General features: G+C 53.7%; 1 protein-coding gene across 4 annotated transcripts; it reads right to left on the bottom strand.

The window, feature by feature from the left end:
• Positions 1-5,699: 5,699 nt before the first annotated feature.
• On the bottom strand, positions 5,700-18,217 carry NFE2L1 (nuclear factor, erythroid 2 like 1). 4 transcript variants are annotated; one of them, XM_027625280.1, is made up of 6 exons: positions 18,086-18,217; positions 15,523-16,547; positions 10,628-10,810; positions 10,128-10,217; positions 9,744-9,902; positions 5,700-8,881 (listed from the first exon to the last, which is right to left on the bottom strand). In XM_027625280.1, exons 2-6 carry the CDS (start codon positions 16,030-16,032, stop codon positions 7,517-7,519), a joined length of 2,307 nt encoding a protein of 768 aa, XP_027481081.1. In that variant the 5' UTR covers positions 16,033-16,547; positions 18,086-18,217; the 3' UTR covers positions 5,700-7,516. The 4 variants fall into 4 exon arrangements, with proteins under 4 accessions (XP_027481081.1, XP_027481079.1, XP_027481080.1 ...); XM_027625278.1 differs by having other exon boundaries at positions 10,628-10,843; XM_027625279.1 differs by lacking the exon at positions 18,086-18,217 and adding an exon at positions 17,661-17,759 and having other exon boundaries at positions 10,628-10,843.
• Between the last annotated feature and the right edge of the window lie 862 nt (positions 18,218-19,079).

The following is a 19,079-nucleotide window of genomic DNA, read 5'->3' on the forward strand; positions in this document are numbered from 1 at the left end:
TGTAGGCTTGAAAATCTAATGTCTGGCCTGAATCTTTGAGTGGTTTCATCATTATTTATTTAGTAAATATTTATTGAACATTTATAATTACTCCAGAGATTGTAAAGCTTGTCACATCATTCTGTCTTCATACTGCTCAAAGTTTATTTAGCACTCTGACCTGCTTGCACTTTCAGACTACGATATGTTTGGAAACATGGGTTTTTGAGTTAGGTTTAGTTCGTGGCTCACATTTTTTTTTTTTTTTTTAAGATTTTATTTGTTCCTTTGACAGAGAGAGACACAGCCAGAGAGGGAACACAAGCAGGGGGAGTGGGAGAGGGAACACAAGCAGGGGGAGTGGGAGAGGGAGAAGCAGTCTTCCCGCAGAGCAGGAAGACCGACACGGGGCTCGATCCCAGGACCCTGGGACCATGACCTGAGCAGAAGGTAGACGCTTAACTACTGAGCCACCCAGGTGCCTCTTGGCTCATGTAGTTTGTAGACTTGTGTCACCTTAGCTAAATAGTCAACTCTAAAATTTTCAGGAATTGGCCTCGTGTTTGATCACTGAATTAAAATGTTACCTGCTTTCTTAACGTCATTTTCTGCCTATAATTCGAGAGCCAAAATGGAACTAAGTTCTTGTTATTAAGAGGGAAAATGAGATTTCCACTGAGATCAAATCAGCTCTACTCACTAGTACAAAGCATTTGTTCCAAATAAACTGATGCATAAATATTTTTTTCAAAAAGCCTCTTTGGGGCATCTGGCTGGCTCAGTCAGTAGAGCATGCAATTCTTGATCTCAAGGTTGTGAGTTAAGAGCCCTACGTTGGGTGTGGCGATTACCCAAAAACAAAATCTTTAAAAAAAAAAAAAAGCGAGCCTCCTAGGAGTTTGGGGAGATGATGGAGAGATGAGGTAAAGCGGAGCCCGGGAGGCAGTCTTTCTGCATAGAGGTCTGGGTATGTCCTGGTGGTTGGCAGCAGCACAGCTGCTAGTTGAATGAGGTGGGGTGTGGTGGACAGAGATGTTCTGGTTCTCTTCTGCCTCATTAGATGCACTGAAATTAGCCTTCAGCCTTGGTGTGTGTCCAGAATGGAGTGCTGTTAAGCTTTAGTCTTAACCTTTGGAACCTACTTAATTGCCATTTCTGGCATTCCTGAACCCTGGTAAAACCCTCTCATTCTTCCCCCCAGGAAGATGCTGAAATTGATAATGCATGCATGAAAATGGAAGTGAGGATAGATTTTCACAATTTTGTTATCTTTTGAAAGCCAACTGTCACATGTCTAGATTAAAGGTTTCGGTATAAAATTTTCTCAAGTGCTTGTTGAAGCCACAGATGCGTGCAGAAATGTTGGAAATAAAAGCTACACAGAGGCACAACAAAGCTTCCATGTTTTAGAAGGTATTCGGAGAGGATTTCTTCAGGCAGCACAAAGGCAAGCTGGATGGCTTCTGTGAGGCTGCGTCATCAGGGACTCCAGCCGGGAGTTGAAGAGGAGACGGGATCACCTTAGTTGCTATTTCAGAAGAAGAGCTTACTAATCTGGGGACCAGTCACCATCTGAGGTGTCCTCCACTGTCTTCAACTGAGTTTCAAGTTAGTACAGTAAATGACCACAGAGGCAATCTGTCAGCCGACAGTGCTCAGGAATAATTATTTCTGCTTTTCAGTGTGATTTGAAAGTTTGGACAACTATGTTTAATAGTTGAGTTTTTAAGTATTTATTTTCAGATACAATCTTATATTCCAGAACTCATTCCAACTCAGCTCAATTTGATTTTAACATGGCCATTTGGTGTTTGGCCATGTATGCTCAGGACATCTTTATGACCTGTGACAGTGGAATGTGTGTTACAGTCCCTATTTCCATCACAGAGAAAGGGAAAATGAGAGGAAACTGCTACTCCAAAATAATTTGGTGGAACTGGAACTCTGAAATCCAAATTTTCTACAGTGGCTCCAGATCCTAAACTATGTACGGACCCGGGTTCTGTTTGAGATCAAATCAACTTGATCAGTTTCTGTGATACTGTATTAATCTGGTTTGCAAGTTGGGTCGTTCGTGAGGATAAAAAGATCTTGTTTAAAATTTAGGGCTGATAGGACTCAACTAAGTCCAGGCTCAGTGTTTCCCCTCTAGCATACAACTGAAATACAAATATCACTACCAGGCTAGCATTCCACTTTAGTAAAGGCAGGCATCTCAGCTTCATCTTGCTTTTCAGCGGTAGGAACCAATCTGCGCAGACGCATCCAGGTGTTGTCGTGTGGCTAAGGAAGCTTGGTGATGGTGGAGCTCAAAGATTCCGGAGACAATCCTCAATCTGTGATCTGCATATCACGTTGGTTTGACTGTCCAGCATTGAGGTTTTCTTCAGAAATTACTGCTCTTCTAACTAATGTGTTCACAGTTGCTCAGCTCTCTTCTGTGGATGACTTTTAATTGACCTCGGCCTTGGGAGCTTCCCGCTGAATAAATTGCTGAATATTGAAAGCAAATGAAATCCAAAATAAAACCATCTTGCACTGGGATGAAACATAATTGGTCCTGCTCTATGGGGGGCCGGTAGAGCAAGTATTCTGTTTTCTAAGGCTTCCCCCCCGCCCAACCTTAAGCCAGTGAGGCAGCAGGACTATGAGGCGAGGTTGAAACGTCGTTTACGATATATACTGATAATTTGGTTCTGTAGTTGTTACTTACATTAAATAGCTTTGTGTTAAAATATTCAATAGCGTATCTGGATCTGCATTGTAACCTTGGTGGTTTGTGATAATACCAGAGCCACTGTTTACCCCACAGGGATTTTTAAATCCTAGTTGACTTTGACCAATCCTGCCATTTATTGTTTGCATAGCCTCAGGTCAGACTGGGCTACTTTGGGGCCCAGCTGTAGGGCACTGGCTCATTGTTTAAATTACTGTTTCAGCCCCTAGCTGAGAACTGGAAGGTTTAAGACAACTGAATTAGCCTGATTAAATTTGTGTTTAAAACAAAAGGCAGAGCACCAACTCCTTAGCCTTTTCCCTGCCTCCCCCCAAGTATAAACTAGGTTTTGTTTCCTTGGTTGAGGTAGCATCTGGAATTAAGTAACAAATACTGTGCAGCCTATCCATTCTGCAGTTAGACTGGAAAAGAACCAGCTTTAAGAACACACCTCTTTAGTGGGATCCCAAACTCCTCCAGACAATCCGTGCACTGGATTCTGTGTCTCAACTAATTCAGGCTGACATGAACTTCAAAAAGTCCTGGACAGAACAAGGAGTAGAACTCAAATCATGTGCTAAGTTCCATGTATATACTAAGCCCCACACGTTCCTTCTGCACTACGAAGTTCAAAACTAGAGGCAAGGAGGATGGCTGGCCTCTGTGGGAAAAGTGAAAGGTGAAAGGTTCTTGTTAGGCTGACAGAATGACAAATTGAAGGTCTGTGAGTCCCTTTCATGTCCCAGATTGATCAGTGATAACAAGGCTCAACCACTCATGATAATGAAGCACGTGGGTTTTGCTAGACAATTTCTATACTTGGTTGGGAAGATGACTTGCAGAGAGGCAGCCACCAGTCTGGTGCCTGTGCTTTTATGTGGATAGCGTCAACAGTGAAATGGACTTCTTGCTGGTAGTGCCATAAAACAAGTTAGTTGGAGCTGAAGCTGTAGGTCTAGGTCAGTGCCTCCTGGGTGAGGCAGGAGACGTGAAGATGGTGGGGATGTTATTTTTTTCTATTGTTTTTCCAGCTTTTGCCAAACAAACCTGAAAAGCAGCAAAGTCTGGCCTAGCTGGGGGTTGTAAAAGGGCCGAGGGCTGCCTGAGGAACGCAGGGCTCCATGGAAAGTACTCCCCATTCACTGGCTGACTGTTGCTGTTCAACTTTCCCTGGTCGGGGCCAGAGTCCGCCATTGGAGGCCAGGTCTTGGTGACACTGAGCATTCTCTAGCTCACTACATTTCCCCTTAGTTCGGGATTTCTGTTTTTATTGGCACTGAAATAATGGGCCCAGCCTCACAGGTGAGATCTGTGCAGGGCAGAGGTTGAAATAAGGGGTCTACTTCCAAATGCTAATGTGAATTAGGACATGGGGAGAAATCGGCTCGAATGGAGCCTAGTGCTGCTGAAGTCAAGACAAAGCCAGGCTTCCGCCCCCACCCAAGCAGGTCACCTTGAAGTCTGGTGCTCAGTTAAGCCTGAGGCCTGCTCATCTCGCTGCTGACTCTAGGACCTCTTCTCACTTGTCTGAGGGGTAACAGCTCTTTGACAGGCCTTACTCGAGTCCTCGGATCTTCTTCCTGCCAGAGAAAGCCTTGAAGCTGGAGCACCCACTCCACCTGCCAGCAGCAGAAAGAGGTCAACCCCACAGCCAGTGCTGACCAACTTGGCCCAAAGCCCCAGCTCATCAGCGGGATCCTAGACACAACTGTACGTCTCTCCATAAGGGGGCGTGGGGGAGGGGGTGACAAAAAGGTACTTTCTCAGAGCAGGGGCAGCACGAACGGTAAGATGATTTTTTTTTTTCCTCTTAAAAATTTTAAATATGTTAGGTTAAAATTGCAAAGCAAGATAAAAGTTACAGCCTAATTGTGTACTTAAAAATACACACATTTCTAGAAGAGATACAAAAACATGACTTTTACCTGTCACAATTTACTCTTCTATATATTTGTATTTTTTATCATCATGAATTAAAGTTTTTCAAACTTAATTTTTAGTCTTATTCGTTTTTCAAGAATCTTGCTTTTATCTGGCTTACAGACATTAGCTAATTCCTGATTAGGAAAGAGCTCATCTGATGACAATTTCCAACTAGATGGGGGTTAAAAAACAAAAGCCAGTGTAAACTGAAACAAACTCAGGTTATGAATTCTATTCCATCCCTTGGGATACTCCAGTAGCACCATTAAAGCACTACGGGGCTAAGCCAGGTCACACAGTGGTACACGGGACATTCCATTATGGGGATCAACTAACTGCTTCTGGTCCTAAACCTCGTCCAGTAATTTCACAGGCTGCCAGGTGAGCATTCATTCCTTAGCATTTGCTAGGCACCTACCTCAGCATGTGGTGGCAGATCCAGCAAGCACCCAGCACCTGGAAGCATCCAGCTCTTCGTAGGCTTGATATTAAAGCAGGTTTTCGAAGGGAGAACAGATTCTGTTCACCTCAGCTGGGAGGCTTTCTGATGCCTTAAGCCCTGGAGTCTGGCTTCTTGCTCTAGTTCTGCGGCCCTGCTCTTACGTGCAAGTACCGGGCATGTGTCAGTCTCGTGGATTTCTCGGGTTTTTAGTCCCGGTCATTGGTGTGGCTACTCGCCGATGCTCTGCACTCCTTTGGCAGGTGGGGCCACCAGCGAAAGGACAGCATGCTCAAGATTAAAAATGCATTTTCTCACAGGTGGACAGACAAGGAGCTGGGCCAAGGGACAGCACCTCCACCTAGCCCAGTCCTATGAGAAAGGCCAAAAAGGATTCTGAATCCTTCCTCTGAGGATTCAACTAGCGAACCCTGTTAAGAGGTACCAACACCTGCTTGGAAGGTTTAATACGGTACTTAAGACTTTTGTCTTTCTGAATTCCTCATTGTCAACCTCCCCTTTCTCCACCCACCTTCCCAAGTGAGCTCTGGCTTAGCCACACAATGGCCAGTCCTCCCCTCCTGGGGTCTTTTACTCAGTTTAAATTAAAAGTAGGGAAAAACTGCACTTGAGAGTGAATCATCCATTTTATTTTATTTTATTTTGTCATGTGCTCACAGCATCTCTCTTTCTCTCTCCTCTCCCTGGCAGGTCAGAGATAAATTAAAAATAAAATCTACAAGGAAAATAATTTATAAAAGCACTTCCCAGGCTCATGCCTTCTTTCCCTACTGCTCAGTTAGAATGCCCCCCAGTGGGGAGGAGAATCGGTCCTTCTCTCCCCACAACTCACCCCTCCTAGTCTGGGCTGACTGTACTCCGGAGCCAGGCAGGGGTGGGGGCAGCAGTGGCAAACAGTTAAAAATAAAGACACTGTGGTCCTGGAACCATCTGGCCACCTTGGCGCTCCCCTCTCTGCCTCCCCCAGGCAGTCCTCCTGCCTGGGGCCCTTTGCTAAACTGGGGGTGTAGAGAAGCAGCCTGTGGCCGAGAGCCTGGGGGGGGATAGGTGCTCTCAAGCCCTCATTACATGCACTTCTCATTCTCCTAGAAAGAAACCAAAAAAAAAAAAAAAAAAAAAAGGAAAAGAAAAAGAAAAAGGCAGACAGAGACCTCGGGACAGAGGAGAAAAATCCCAAGTGTTCACACAGTTACACGGAGTCTTTATGGCAAAGAGAACATTTAGCAGCTTTGAATATTGGGGTATCTCCTTTTTACTCAACACAAGCATTCTAGACCCTATAAGTGAAACAGGGCTCAAGCCCTAAAAAAATCAAAGCGCAAGAAATTCTAAAAGGACTAGTTTGTTTTTGTTGCTGGGTTTTGTGGTTTTGTCCTCCAGTGACATGCCCAGTGGTTGGCAGGGGAGGCCTGAGGGAAGGGTCACTCCCCAGTGTTGTGCTGAATACTGCCTGGCTTCTCCACACGCCCTGCCTCAGAGCAGCCCCCCAGAGGCCACAGGCTCAGCACTAGGGGTGCGCCGGCACCCCAGCTGCAGCAGAGCTCAGGCAGCGGGGAGGGGAGGGGCGGGAAGAGAACAGCATTCGCATGCAGGCTCTGATGGAAACATGGGGGGCCTCAGCTGGGGGGGGGGAGGAGACGGGACCGGGCACAGAGGGAGATGGAGTGGCCGGGCAGTGAGGGACATGCTTGGTGTTGGGGCTGCTGCAACACGGCATGGGGGCCTCGTGACCCTTTCCCGTTCCCTCTCCTTTTTTGACCCTAGCCCCCCAAGCCAGTGTTGGGTCCCAGTGGCTCCCGTCCAAATGAGAGCATCACAGGACACATCCAAGAGCTCCCCTCTCAGGGCTGCCACAGGGCAGGAGCTGAAAGACCCACAAAGCCCCTCCCAGATTCCGCCTTGTGTTCCACCCTCCCCTGGGGTGAAGTGGGGTTTACTCATGCATAGGGCCTAGGCCCACCTCAAACCTGCCGCCTGGTATCCTGGCCAGAGCCAACCTTAACCTGTCCTTTGATTTTCTTCCCGCTTTGATTTTTTTGGGGTTTTTTTTAATCCCTCTTCCTTCCTTCCTTGCTTCCAGGAATGAGACTTTCTACGACTTTCCTCTCACAAGATCCGCCCCCCCTTTACCCTCGCCTCGGTCGGCCTCCAGCAATGCCAGCACCACCCCTTCTCTCAGAGGACACAGTAGGGGTGAGGACCCTGTCCACCCAAACGGTCTGGCTGCTTCCGCACCCCCCAACCCCCCCTACGGCGGGAAGCCGAGCCAGACAGCGCCTGCGCCCTCCTCTTCCTGTCCACTGACCCGCAGTTCATCCCATCTGAAAAGATCTACTGGATAAGAAGGCATTCAAGTCCCCACTGTAGGTCCAGGTCCAGGCCCAGCCCTTCTCCAGTTTCCATCCCAGTGAGCGTCAACCCCCCTTTCCTCCCCAGGCTCACTTTCTTCGGTCCTTTGGCTTCCTCTCCTGTCGTCGGGCCTGCTGGTCGGCCAGGGTGCGGGGGATGAGGAGGACACTGCCGTCCCCGGCATACTGGAGTGCGTACTGGCTGGGCGAGTAGGGTCGCCCGTTCTCATCCCGCAGCCGCCCGAACACCTCCTGGTACAGGCTCTGGACCTTCTGCTTCATCTGCCGCAAGGACCGGAGGAACTCCACCTTCTCCCGCAGCAGCCGGGCTTTATCGCGCTGCAGGTCCTCCACGTCCCGCTCCAGGTTCAGGATGGTGTCCAGCTTGCGCTTGCGGCAGTTCTGCGCCGCCATCTTGTTCTTGCCCCGGCGCCGGATGTCGCGGATGAGGCTCAGCTGGGCCTCGCTCAGCTGGTATTTGGACAGCAGCTCATTGAACTCCTCCACTGGCAGGTTGATGATTTTGTCATTGGTGAAGGGGATCTTCATGGCTCGGGCTCGATGCTCATCCCGGCTCATCTGCTTGTCTAGGAAGTCGGCCTGCTTCTCCTTGCTGCCTTTCTTGAGGGTGCCGGGCGCTGGCAGCTCAGCCGAGTCGAGGGCGCTGGGCGCCATGTTGTACGTGTGGTTGTGGCCCACGTGCTCCAAGTAGGGCAGGCAGGAGAGCTGGGCCGGGTCCTGGTAGCTCATGCGGCAGAACTTGGAATACTCGGGCTGGTAACCCACAGCGCCCTCAGCCTCTTCCAGATCCAGGGTCTCAGAGTCAGAGCTGTAGCCAACGGCGCCTTCCTCAGAAAAGGAGGAAGAAGCCGACGAGGACGCAGAGGAGGAGGAGGACGAGGACGACGACGACGAGGAGGACGAGGAGGAGGACGAGGAGCTGCCTTCGGAGCTGCTCAGGGAGGAAGGGCTATGGCTGGAGTCCAAGGAGAGGCCTGAGTCAGAGTCGAACTCCTCTTCGAGCTGGGAGGCCTGCACGGGGTTGAAGCCCTCCTCGATGGCCAGGTCCATCAGGCTGATCTCGTCCAGCATGGCTTCGTCCAACAGGCCCCCCAGCGGGTCGGGCAGCTCGGGGCCGGCCGTGTCGTTGGCAGAGCCGTTGAGCTGAGCCGGAAAGAAGAGGCCCGCCAGGTTGGTGGAGCCAAAGGTGGAGTTGAGGCTGGTGGAATTGCTGGGGACCAGCGGGAGCAGCGTGGAGCCGCCGGCCACAGGCAGGCTCTCCACCTCGGGACTGAAGAGTGAGAAGTCCTGGCTGCAGCCCCCCAGGGATGCCTGATGCAGGCTGACATTCTGATTGATGGGGGTGTTGGGGGCAAGGCTGTAGTTGGTGCTCAGGGGGTCTCCAGGAGGGGCACTGTACAGGATCTCACTCGCCGAAGTGTTCACTTCCATGGCCTGGCGGGGGGCGGTGGGGGGGGGGGGAGAAGAGCGTCACCGTTCACTCCGCGCAGACTCCCCCCCCCCCCGGGGACTGGCGGGGAGGGGGGGCTCCCACCAGGAAGCACCCAACACAGGCACAGCTGCGCAGGTGGAAAGGCAAGAGACTGGAATCCAGAGCCCAGGGTCCACTCCTGGCCCTGCTCGATCCACCAGACCTACTAGGACCTGGCAGAGAAGGTCCTCCCTGTGGAGCCCACCCCAACGCAGGGCTGACCAGCTCCCGGCTGTGTTTGGCCAGACTCCCCCACCTTGGAGGGAGAGGAAAGAAAGGAAAAACACCCAACCCTGCCTACCTCTCCTCAGTGTAAAATCCGCACAGCGAAAGGAACACCCAGCCTTGGAGGGAGAAAACCTAGCTGTACCACTTTGCTGTGTGACCAAGGGCACATCACTCAACCTCTCTGAGCTTCAATTTCCTCACCTTTAAAATAACAAAGGGCTGACTAGATGACCGTAAGGGGCAAGAGAGCTGGCGCCGGCTGCAAAAACGCACCACACGAATGTCCGGTTTTAGAAATGCTAAAGCTGGAAGCATTCGGTCATTTGATTATCTACCTAAAGGGAAGGAAGAAGGCATACCTAGGGGACAGTCCTGTTTTAGAAGGCCTAGCCCTGGGCTTCTAACCCAAACCCCACTCCTGACTGTACCCCGTACCCCAAGGAGACAGCCAGACAATGACCTCTCAGCGTCCCCACTTTACTATGGATCAGAGAACGACTCCGTTCTCTTCCCAGCGGTGAAAAAGCAGCTGAATGCGAACACCCCCCACCCCCACCCCCGGTCCGAGAGCTCTGTGTCCTGCTCTGGTAATCCTACCTGCATTTCCATGATGGACATGAGATCTTGCCACTGCTGCTCCAAATCGAATGGCGACTCCGTCCCCGTCAGGAGAGGAGACAAGAGGTGGTTCTGAAGACCTGGGGGCTCACTCTCACTAGGCACTGCTTCTGTTATGCTGGAAATGTCTGCTGGAAACTAGGGCAAAACACAAGAGGCTTTAACGGGGGGGAAGGCAAGACCACCGTCGCATTCCTCCCAGAGACTACCGGCTGAGGTTCTGTCTCTTCCTTCCTCTGAATTCAGCCCCGCAGCCAGGAGCAGGCCACACCGGGCGCTGGCCCCTCGCGCAGCCAGCACAGAGACCCACGGCGTGCAGGCTGCCCTGCTGGCTCGGTGGGCTCTCCCTGGAGTCCTGCTCACCTCAGCATTCTCCCCAAAGGGGCAGGTGGCCTCCAGCAGCCTAAGGCACTCTTCCAGGGACAGGGCCGTCTGGTCCTCCCCACCAGGCACCTGTGGCAACAGCAACCGTAAGTCTGACTGACCTGGGCCTTGGCTGCCTGCAGGCCAAAGCCTCTTCCCCAGCCTTTCGAAGGGGGAAGCTGAAGGAGGGCCGCAAGGGCTACAGGCCCACACTCTCCCTCTGTGCCCGGGCTGATGGCTGCCCCTGCGTCCCAACCTCCAGGGAAGAAAAGAGGAAAAGTGGAAGAGTCCTGATGCAAACAGGAAGCTGCTAGGTGCTTTGCCTCCTCCGTGCTGTTCGTTACCAAGGCCTGGCCCCTCTGCTTCTGTTGCTCATCCACTCCCCCTTCCTCAGCCCAAGTGACTTAGAGACCCCAACCCAAAAGATACATTCGGGTTCATCCCACAGAAGTGGCCTTCTCTAAGGAGAAGTTTCTAGAAGTGGGCAGAGGTGGGGGTACCTGTGCAGGGAAGCTCTCCCCAGTTTCTCCATCCACTAGCAGGTTTCGCGCCAGAGCTTCTGCACCCTCGCCTGACCAGGTGTCGTCCTGCTCCGCTCCATCGCAAAGGTCCTTATCCACATCCTGCTCCTTCTGGCGATGACTATAGTCAAAAATCTCACGCCCAGCCCCCAGGTCAATATCCTGTCGCCAAAGGATGTCAATCAGATCTATGTCCTGAAAGACAGATCACCGTGACTTTAGCTCTCGGATCCAGCGGTCTTTCCTAGCATCACTCCAATTAGTCCCGGGAGTGGGGAGCAGCTCTCCCAGCCTCTGTCTCCTCCATACCAACAAGGCTTCATTCATCCATTTCCAGATACCAGCCTCCAAAAAACAAAAAAAAAAATAAAAAAACCACAAGAGCTAGCAAAAATTACCAGCATGATCAACCCCATACAAGCCTGTGGGCTCAGGACCAGAGACACAGCCAGGCCAAAAGGCAGGGCCACCTCACCGCTACACAAGAAAGAAGGGGGAAGCAGGAGACACTTCTCATTCTGGGAACAAGAATCCCTTCAAACTTGGGTTTGTAGGATGCTGGCCAGGCCAGGCAAGGGCGAACTGTCATGCAGAATTGCTTCGTGGTGGCCAGGCTTGCATCAGCCTATGGTGCCATTTCATTTGCATAAAGGGGTGGGGTGGGCCAGAGAGGAAAATCCCTGCATTTGCAACCACCTGCTGCAACCAATGGCAACGACAGGCTGCCTCCAGACCTTCCTAGAGCCATTCCCCTTCCCTGGCTGAGGCCAAGAGTAAGGCTGGACACCCAAAGCCCAGGCTCACCTCAAGATCCATCCCTGCCAGAATTCCCACTCTCAGCTGATCCTAGCAGGCTGCCTCTGTCCCAGGAGAGCCTCAGGCAGTCAGATGATCCTCACTGGGCACCCCACCCCTGCCAAGGCCGGCCCCCGGTGTCCCCTCACACCAGCACTCTCACTCCCTTCCTCACCACACCCCAGGACTCACTGGCGCTCCGTCAGTCAACCCACTCAAGGACATGGGCCCCATCACCGCTCAGCCACAGCTGCCACCTCAGGGACCAAAATTCCTCCTTCCCACTCTACCCTGGTGGCTCCTGATCAGTTCCTGCACCAAATGCCACCCCCAGAGCCACCAGCATAGAACCCCAATAAATAAGAGCCATTTGGGCTTCCTACACATGCCATTCCCCTGTGGCTGAAGAAATCCTGAACTCTTGCCTTCCATTCAGAGGTTTTTTTAAAAAGCACTTTCCAGAAAGCAATATCCTTACATGAGACCCACCTCCCCAGCTCTGACCAGGTACCCCTTTCCCACCGTAACCCTCCCAGATCCCAAGACCTCCCAGGTGTACCTCTCCCTTCAGTCTCCCCACATACACCAACCTGAACAGAAGCCCTGGACCCAGGAGCAGAGGGGGGCTGGGCCACCCGGTGCCCAGCCAGCAAAGAGTTAAGGGGCCGGCTCCCTTTGGCATGGCCCCCACCACTGTGAGAGCTGCGGTCCAGGCGGGTCATGGTCTGCGAGAAGAGCCCCAGGGCAGCTGGTGCCGGGAAGCCGGACAGGGGGCTGCAAGGAGCTCTTGGCTTGCAGGGAGCACACCAGGCTGGAAGGGTGGCCCCCTGCTAGCTCCGAGGGGCCCGAGGAGGGTGCCCCGCCCGTGCAGCTGCCTGGGCGGCCCAGCCCAGCCCCCTTCCTCCATCCTCAAGCAGCCCCCTCCCACCTCACAACCCCAGTTCCACTCAGGCACCCGGCAGCCCCCACCCTGAGCTCACCGCAGAGGCTGCAGTGAGATGGGACTCCCACCCCATGCTCCGTGCTCAAGCTGCAGAGGAGAGCCAGCTCCCTCCAGGGCCTAGCCTCCCGCTCCTCCCTCTCTCCCCCTCCCCACGCCCCCCAAACTTGTTACCTAGGCTGCAGCAAGGAGCCAATCCCCTCCCCCTCCCACCCCGCAGGTCACTGCTGAGGCTGCGGAGAGCCAATCCCCTCCCCCAGGTCAGCAGCTGGGCTGCGGAAAGAGCCAATCCCCTCCCACTGTCGTTACCTAGGCTGCGACGAGAGCCAATCTCCTCCCCCAAGTCTCCGCTGGAGATGCGGAAGGAGCCAATCCCCTCCCACCGCCTGTTACCTAGCTGCAGCCGGGAGCCAATCTCTGCACCAGGGCAGCTGGAGAAGCTGCCGCAAGGAACCAGCCCATCCCTGGGCCGCCTCCGTCTCCTCAAGGAGACGCACCCAGGGGCGGGCAGCCCCACCCAGCCCAGTCAGCCAGCCGGGGTGGCGCAGTGAGAGAGCCCTGGGGGGGGGGGGGGAGGGAAGGGGTGCCACTCTCCCTCCTGTCGCATCCTGCTTCCCCAGCCCACTCAGGACTGGGCAGAAACCACTCCCGCAGCTTCTCGGGAAATCTAGTTCTTCCCTGGAAGTGGAAGGAGTTTTCCTGTTCCTCAGCAGGGCTGCAGCCGCTCGTCCTGAAGCCTAAGGATCGCAAGCTGAGGCCAGGCCTGCTGTGAGCCAGGGGCTCTGTTCCCCCGACCCCAGGCCAGAGGAGACGAAGGAGTGCTGGCCAGGGCTCACCCCAGGCAGAAAGGAGCCTCGGGCCTGAAGGCCAACCCTGAAGGAGCCGCACACGTGCGCCATGCTCCCCCTTCACTCCAGCTTCGTTCAAGAGCTTCTCCCCCCGGACCCCTGGTCCACATCTCTAACGCCAGGAAAACACCACCCACAGAATCAGGAGCACAGTTCCAACGTCCAACCTCACTGCTGCACCCCTCGAGCCTAAGGTCAGGTCAGGGACAGTATGTTCTCCTTGGTCACAGAATGCTCCTCGCCAGGAGAGAGTTGTACCCAAGCCACCCCCTGCTCTGGGCGGAGTGCCAGCCTCCAGGGGAATCCTATCCCCGGCAAGGGCCTGGGCTAGGGCTGTCCATGGAACCGGCCTCGCAGCGGGGGAGTGCTGCCCCCCGGGGGGAGAATACCAGCTCCAGCAGCGCCTGTCACATGCTCTGGACCTGGGTATTTTTATCCCTGAGTTGCTGAGGAAATGTTGTTCTAGACACGTAATAATTCTCCCTTCCCCCACACCCAGCCTAGGACCCTAACGCTGACCCACCCCCAACCCCCAAAGGAAGCAGAGAAGACCTGGGGTCAGGGACAGCACAACCTTCATGAAGGCCAAGAAATAGAAGAAAGCAGGGTCAAAGTCTCATCCCATTCTGCCCCAACCCATCGAACCATATCCAAACTTCCCACTCCAACCCAGGAGAGCTCCCAACAAGAAGAGGAATGGAGCTTAACCTGCAGAGTTCCGAGGAGTGAGCCCAGTTACACACCCCACCCCTTGGGGAGCTACATCAGGACAGAAGGACGGAAGAGGAAGCTGGGAGGCATACTTCTTCAGACCACCATGCCAAGACTGAAGCCCATTTGAAAGAAAAGAACAGAGGAAGCAGAAAAAAGGCAAAGTTCCCAGTGGCACTGGAAGAATCTAAGAACTGAAGCACTGTAAGGTAAGGAATGCTCACAGCTCCCGTGCTCAGATAATTCTAGTCTTTCTCAGAGCAGATCCAGTGAGGCAGCTGAGCAGAGAGCAGCCCTGGCACTACAGATGTGTGGGGCCAGATCCATCTGACATCTGGGGGCTGTCCTGTGCTTTTTAGTAAGTTTTGCAGCATCCCTGGCTTCTCCCCACCGACGGCACCTCTTCCAGTTGTGACAACCAAAACTGTCTCTAGACATGGCCATCTATCCCCTGGACGGGCAAAATCGTCCCCAGTTGAACACCACTGGCCCAGAAAAAGCCACAAGCTCTGACAGGCACTAACATTCAAAGAAATGAGCTCAGAAACAGGCTCAAATGCAGGACAAGAGGCAAAACCTGGTCTGACTGGTGGGCGGAAAAGAGCCAAGATCTGCAGCCCCTCTATAACTTTTTACATACCCTACCCCCGCTCCCCAGGACTCAGCTCTGGAAAACCCAGACCAGTGCAATCCAGCCTTAGCCTTCCCTTTCCTAATGGCCAGGACAATGCAGCAGGCTTTTCTCAAGCTCCTTAAGGCTGAGTGGCAAGCCCAGGCCAAACACAGAGCTCAAAGTGGTTTTATCATCATGCTAGTGAGGTGGGAGCAGCAGGAACCATTCACATCGTTAAAGGCTTTCTGTTCCGCCCAGAACAGTGTGTCAGCCACGTGTCAGGAGCTACAGATCTCTGACAGCTCAGAGCAAGCTGACTTAAGCAGCGAATGCAGCTTCTCTTCTAGCTCCCAGCCCTCTCCTCCCTACTCCCTACTCCCTGCAGCAGGCCTTTAAGCAAGGAACGGGAGCCTTGGCCCTCTCCTGGCCAAGAATAGCCATCTAAATCTACCCCTTGGCTCAAGCCCAGGAGAGCCGACTTATCAAGGACCTTACAACAACAGGCCCGAACACAAAGGAGAACTTCAGGCTATGCTAGTGTGTTTTGATGTGGGGGGAGGTACAAGGCAAAAGTCCACAAAGTATTTGTGTCTTAGCAACAGATACACACGGCACCAAAGCCCATCACAACACCACTCCCTCCCCCACCCTGGGGCCTCCAGCAGTCCTGTTGAAATCCAAGCAGTAAACACGCTGGCATGTTCTAGGAACCTCCCACTGCCCTGACGGTACATTTAGAGGTGGGTCAATGGTTCAACACAAGGAAATGCTCCCAGCCCCCAATCCTGGTCAGACAATTCAGCTCATTCCCGTCAAAGAACAATGCCTGAGATGCCCCCCCGCCCCGCAAACCACTCTCGTTCTTTACAGGGGTTAGTACTGACCTCGCCCCTTCACCACCAAGACCAGCCCCCGCCCCCCAGAAACCCCAAACCCTTCTTACCCACCCCGACGTGTGGTCACTAACCTCTTTGGTTAGGTCTCCACTGACTGGAGGGGCTACAGCTCCCAAATCCTCCAAATCTTCACTGAATCCCTGCTCCGTTTCGCTTTCTCGCACCCCGTTGTCTGGGCCTGTCACATCCTGGAGGCCACTGGAACTCTCGAGGGTGAGGCCTGAGCTGGGCTGGCTGCCAGAGACAGACCCCTCTGGATCCCGGTGGACCAGCCAGGCGTTTACCTCAGTGGTCGGCACCTGGAACCTGTCCAGGGCCCTCACCTGACTGAGGAGCCGCCGGGCAGTGAAGTAATTGTCCAGGTCTATGCTCTTGGGGTGGATACCATAGCCATCCAAGGTATTCCTCAGGTTGTGGAACTGGGTCTGAGTATAGGCAGAACTGGGCCCCAGGATGATCTCCCGGAGCGGGGGAAGCTGTGAGGTCAGGTAAGTATCCACGTCCACCCGCACCCCAATCAAACTCAGCAGAATGGTGAACTGGAGGAGTCCTTCCGTTAAGTATTTCTTCAGAGAAAGCATTGCTGAAGGACCAGAATGTTTATGCTTTTTGGTTTTTAAATCTTCCAAAAGACAAATCAAGGCCACTGCTCTGCTGCTCCAGCCAGCAAGTTACCCTCCTCAGTGCCAAACCCTGTATCCCACCCTGGCAGAACACAGGGGCTGAGCTCCCGGATGGCCTCAGAGGAAAGCACACCCTGCGAAGCCAAGGCCACTCTCCAGACCACATTCACTTTTCCCTTCTCAGCACCTCACCTCGGCATGTACAACTGTTGCTAACCCAGTCCAGGCCCTCAGGGCCCACGTGACTTACTGTCTCCACAGTCCACATACAGTCACTTCCTCACTCACATTAGTTGTCCTCTCTGTAGATTCCACCGCAGGCTGTTCTCAGGAACAGCTGATGGGTTGGTTTTGTTTTTTGTTTTTTTCCTTCTCCCTAAGGTTTATTTTCTTTGGCTGGAGCTACAAGCCTTTTGTCTTGGGTCAGAGTGTCCCGCCTCCTCCACACTTACCAGGGGGGTTTCCAGAGAAACCTGAAATGGGAATCACAAGAGCAACAGGATAAGATTCCAGAATTTTCACACCATGATCAAGGCAGAAGGCAGGAAACACGTTCAAATTCCACTTTCATATTTTATTGAAAAATAAGTCAATTATTTTACTCCCAAAGAAATGAAAACCAAAAATCTGTTATAGGGAGAACAACTACGAAAGGAAAATATTGCTCACAAAGGATCTCCGTTTCTGGATACTAAATTTGTAATACCCTAAAAGGTAGCTTGTTTTGGATAAGCAGATAATGCCCGGGGCATCCAAAATATTTTACATGTTGTCTGATTTACCAACCCTCCCCCACCCCATCCACACACTACCCAGCTTCTATTTTTAGCATGAGAAGCCCATTTCCTAACTTAAAGAAAAGTTGTATCCTCCATCTCTCAAGAGAAAACTGCCTACAATCCCTGTCCCTTCCCGTTTTAAAGGGAAGGGAGAAACTATTAATGGGAGAAGTGTGTAAAAGGACATGAGGGCTACGTTCAGGACACCACCTCACGAAATAATGTCTTTTGTTTTCCCAACTTTAAAATATGGTTTCCCTTTCCTCTCTCTCACATTAAAAGGGGGAAGGGGGACTGAGAGGGCTTTGGGGGGGGGGGGGGCAGGGAGCAGTGAGGCAGGAGGATTATTCGACCCAGAATTTGTGATAGGCAGGTTTTATTTTCATTAATATGACCTTCTGAGCCTAAGCAGGATAAGGCCAAGTTCTCAACCTAGATAGCAAAGTGGGGAGGGAGTAAACCTGCCTTTCAGTTTCTGGTCTCTACTTTTGCGCTTCCATTAACCTCACAGACCAAGACATAACTCTCCTCTTCACTGTTGTGACCCAGCTACCAACTTCATCCCAACGGGGAAGAGGGACACACGGACGGACGGACGGACGCACACACACACACTCCTTATTTGGTTAAAGTAAACACAACTGCGACTCAGAATTCCTGCTTACACTACCCTCCCGTTCTCACGCCAATTTATTACTAAAACCTCCCAAGAGACAATTAAGTTCCAGAAACCGGACAAGGCCCCTTAAAGACGGAGTAAGGCTACAGGCCTCTGGTCTGAGCCCGGTCCCACCCCGCCCCGGATACCCGAGTCCGGCCGGGACCAAGTCGCCATGCCCGCTGTCGGTGCCTCGGCTTCTAGCCTTCTGGGGCAACAGCGAACAAGTGCGACTCAGGCGGCCTTGACCCACCCTCACAGCCAAACCCCACCCCGCCCTCCGTCCCGATGGCCCCACCCCGCTCCAGGCCTGGGCCTCACACCACGCCTTCTCGTGCCCTCAGCCCTCCCCAGTCCAACCCACCCCGGAGCTAGCTTTCTCAACGGCCTCGCGGCCCCTCCCTGCCAAGCCGAGGCCCGGGCCCGACGCGAACCCCGCTCGCCTGCCCGTTCCCGCCTCCAGCCCCCTGCCCCTGGGCTCCACCCCGCCGCCCTTCACCCCACAAGCCTCGTTCCCGCGGCGCTGCGCCCGCCACCCCCGCCCCCACGTCGGGGAAAGGAATATGCCGGATACCCGCTGCAGAGCTCGGCGTCCGCCGCTGCCGCCACAGCAGGCCCTCAGCCCGAGTCCCGGCCTTGCCGCCGCCACCGCCGGCCGGCCTGGAGCTCCCCAGCCTCCGCTTCCCTCCCCGCCCCCTCCTTCCACCTCCCACCTCATTCGGAAGCCCGCCCTCCGCGTCCTTCCTAGGACCACGTTTCTCCAATCAACGAGCCGGGACCGCGGCCGTCGCCGGATGTCATTTTGATTGACAGCCGAAAGAGCCCAATGGCTGAGTGTGCCTCCTCCTCCCTCTCCCGATTTCCCAAGACTGACATGGCCCACAGCCCAGTGGGCGCATAGACCCGCCCCGCGGCGTGGGCTCACCAGTAAGGGGCGAAGGCCCTACAGCCCGGCGTTCTGGCACCTCGGCGGTGCGTCGGCCGCCCAAGCTGTTACAGGCGGGGCGCGGAGTAAAGTGTGCAAGCTAAGCGCTACCAGTGCATTCTCCAGCTCGGGGATAAGGGCTTAGGGCTGGGGGTGAGAAGTGGTTTCGCTGCCGGAGCGCGGAATTCTCCCCCGCCCCGAAGGTTCCCACGGTGACTTGCAAAAGCCCAGTAAGACCTGAGGGGGCCGAGGCGGGACCCAGAGTATTTCCCGCGGTGGCGACGCTCGAGCCGCCATATTGGGTGCTGGCAGCGGAAACCGCTATCGCCGTTTCCGCTCTGTGCAGGCCGTGGCCCGCGCCAGTCAGGGACGGTTGCGTCGCGGGAATGGCCCAGCGGGCCGATTGCCACCACAATGGTGGGGCGTTGGCGGTGTGAGGGATGTGGCATAATTGGCGAGTTTTCTCGTGATAGGAACAGCCCGTAGGGCTCCCCTTCCCCGTCTAGCCCCACCCTCCAACCCCCGCCCAGACTACCACCGAGTTTAGTCTTGCCTTTCAGGAACTTTCCTCGATTTCAGGTGCTGGCCAGTCTCACCTAGCCAACGTCTTTGTGATTTTCGAACATTGCTTTATTATCCCCAG

Source organism: Zalophus californianus, chromosome 16 (assembly GCF_009762305.2).
Source record: "Zalophus californianus isolate mZalCal1 chromosome 16, mZalCal1.pri.v2, whole genome shotgun sequence".
NCBI lineage: Eukaryota > Metazoa > Chordata > Mammalia > Carnivora > Otariidae > Zalophus > Zalophus californianus.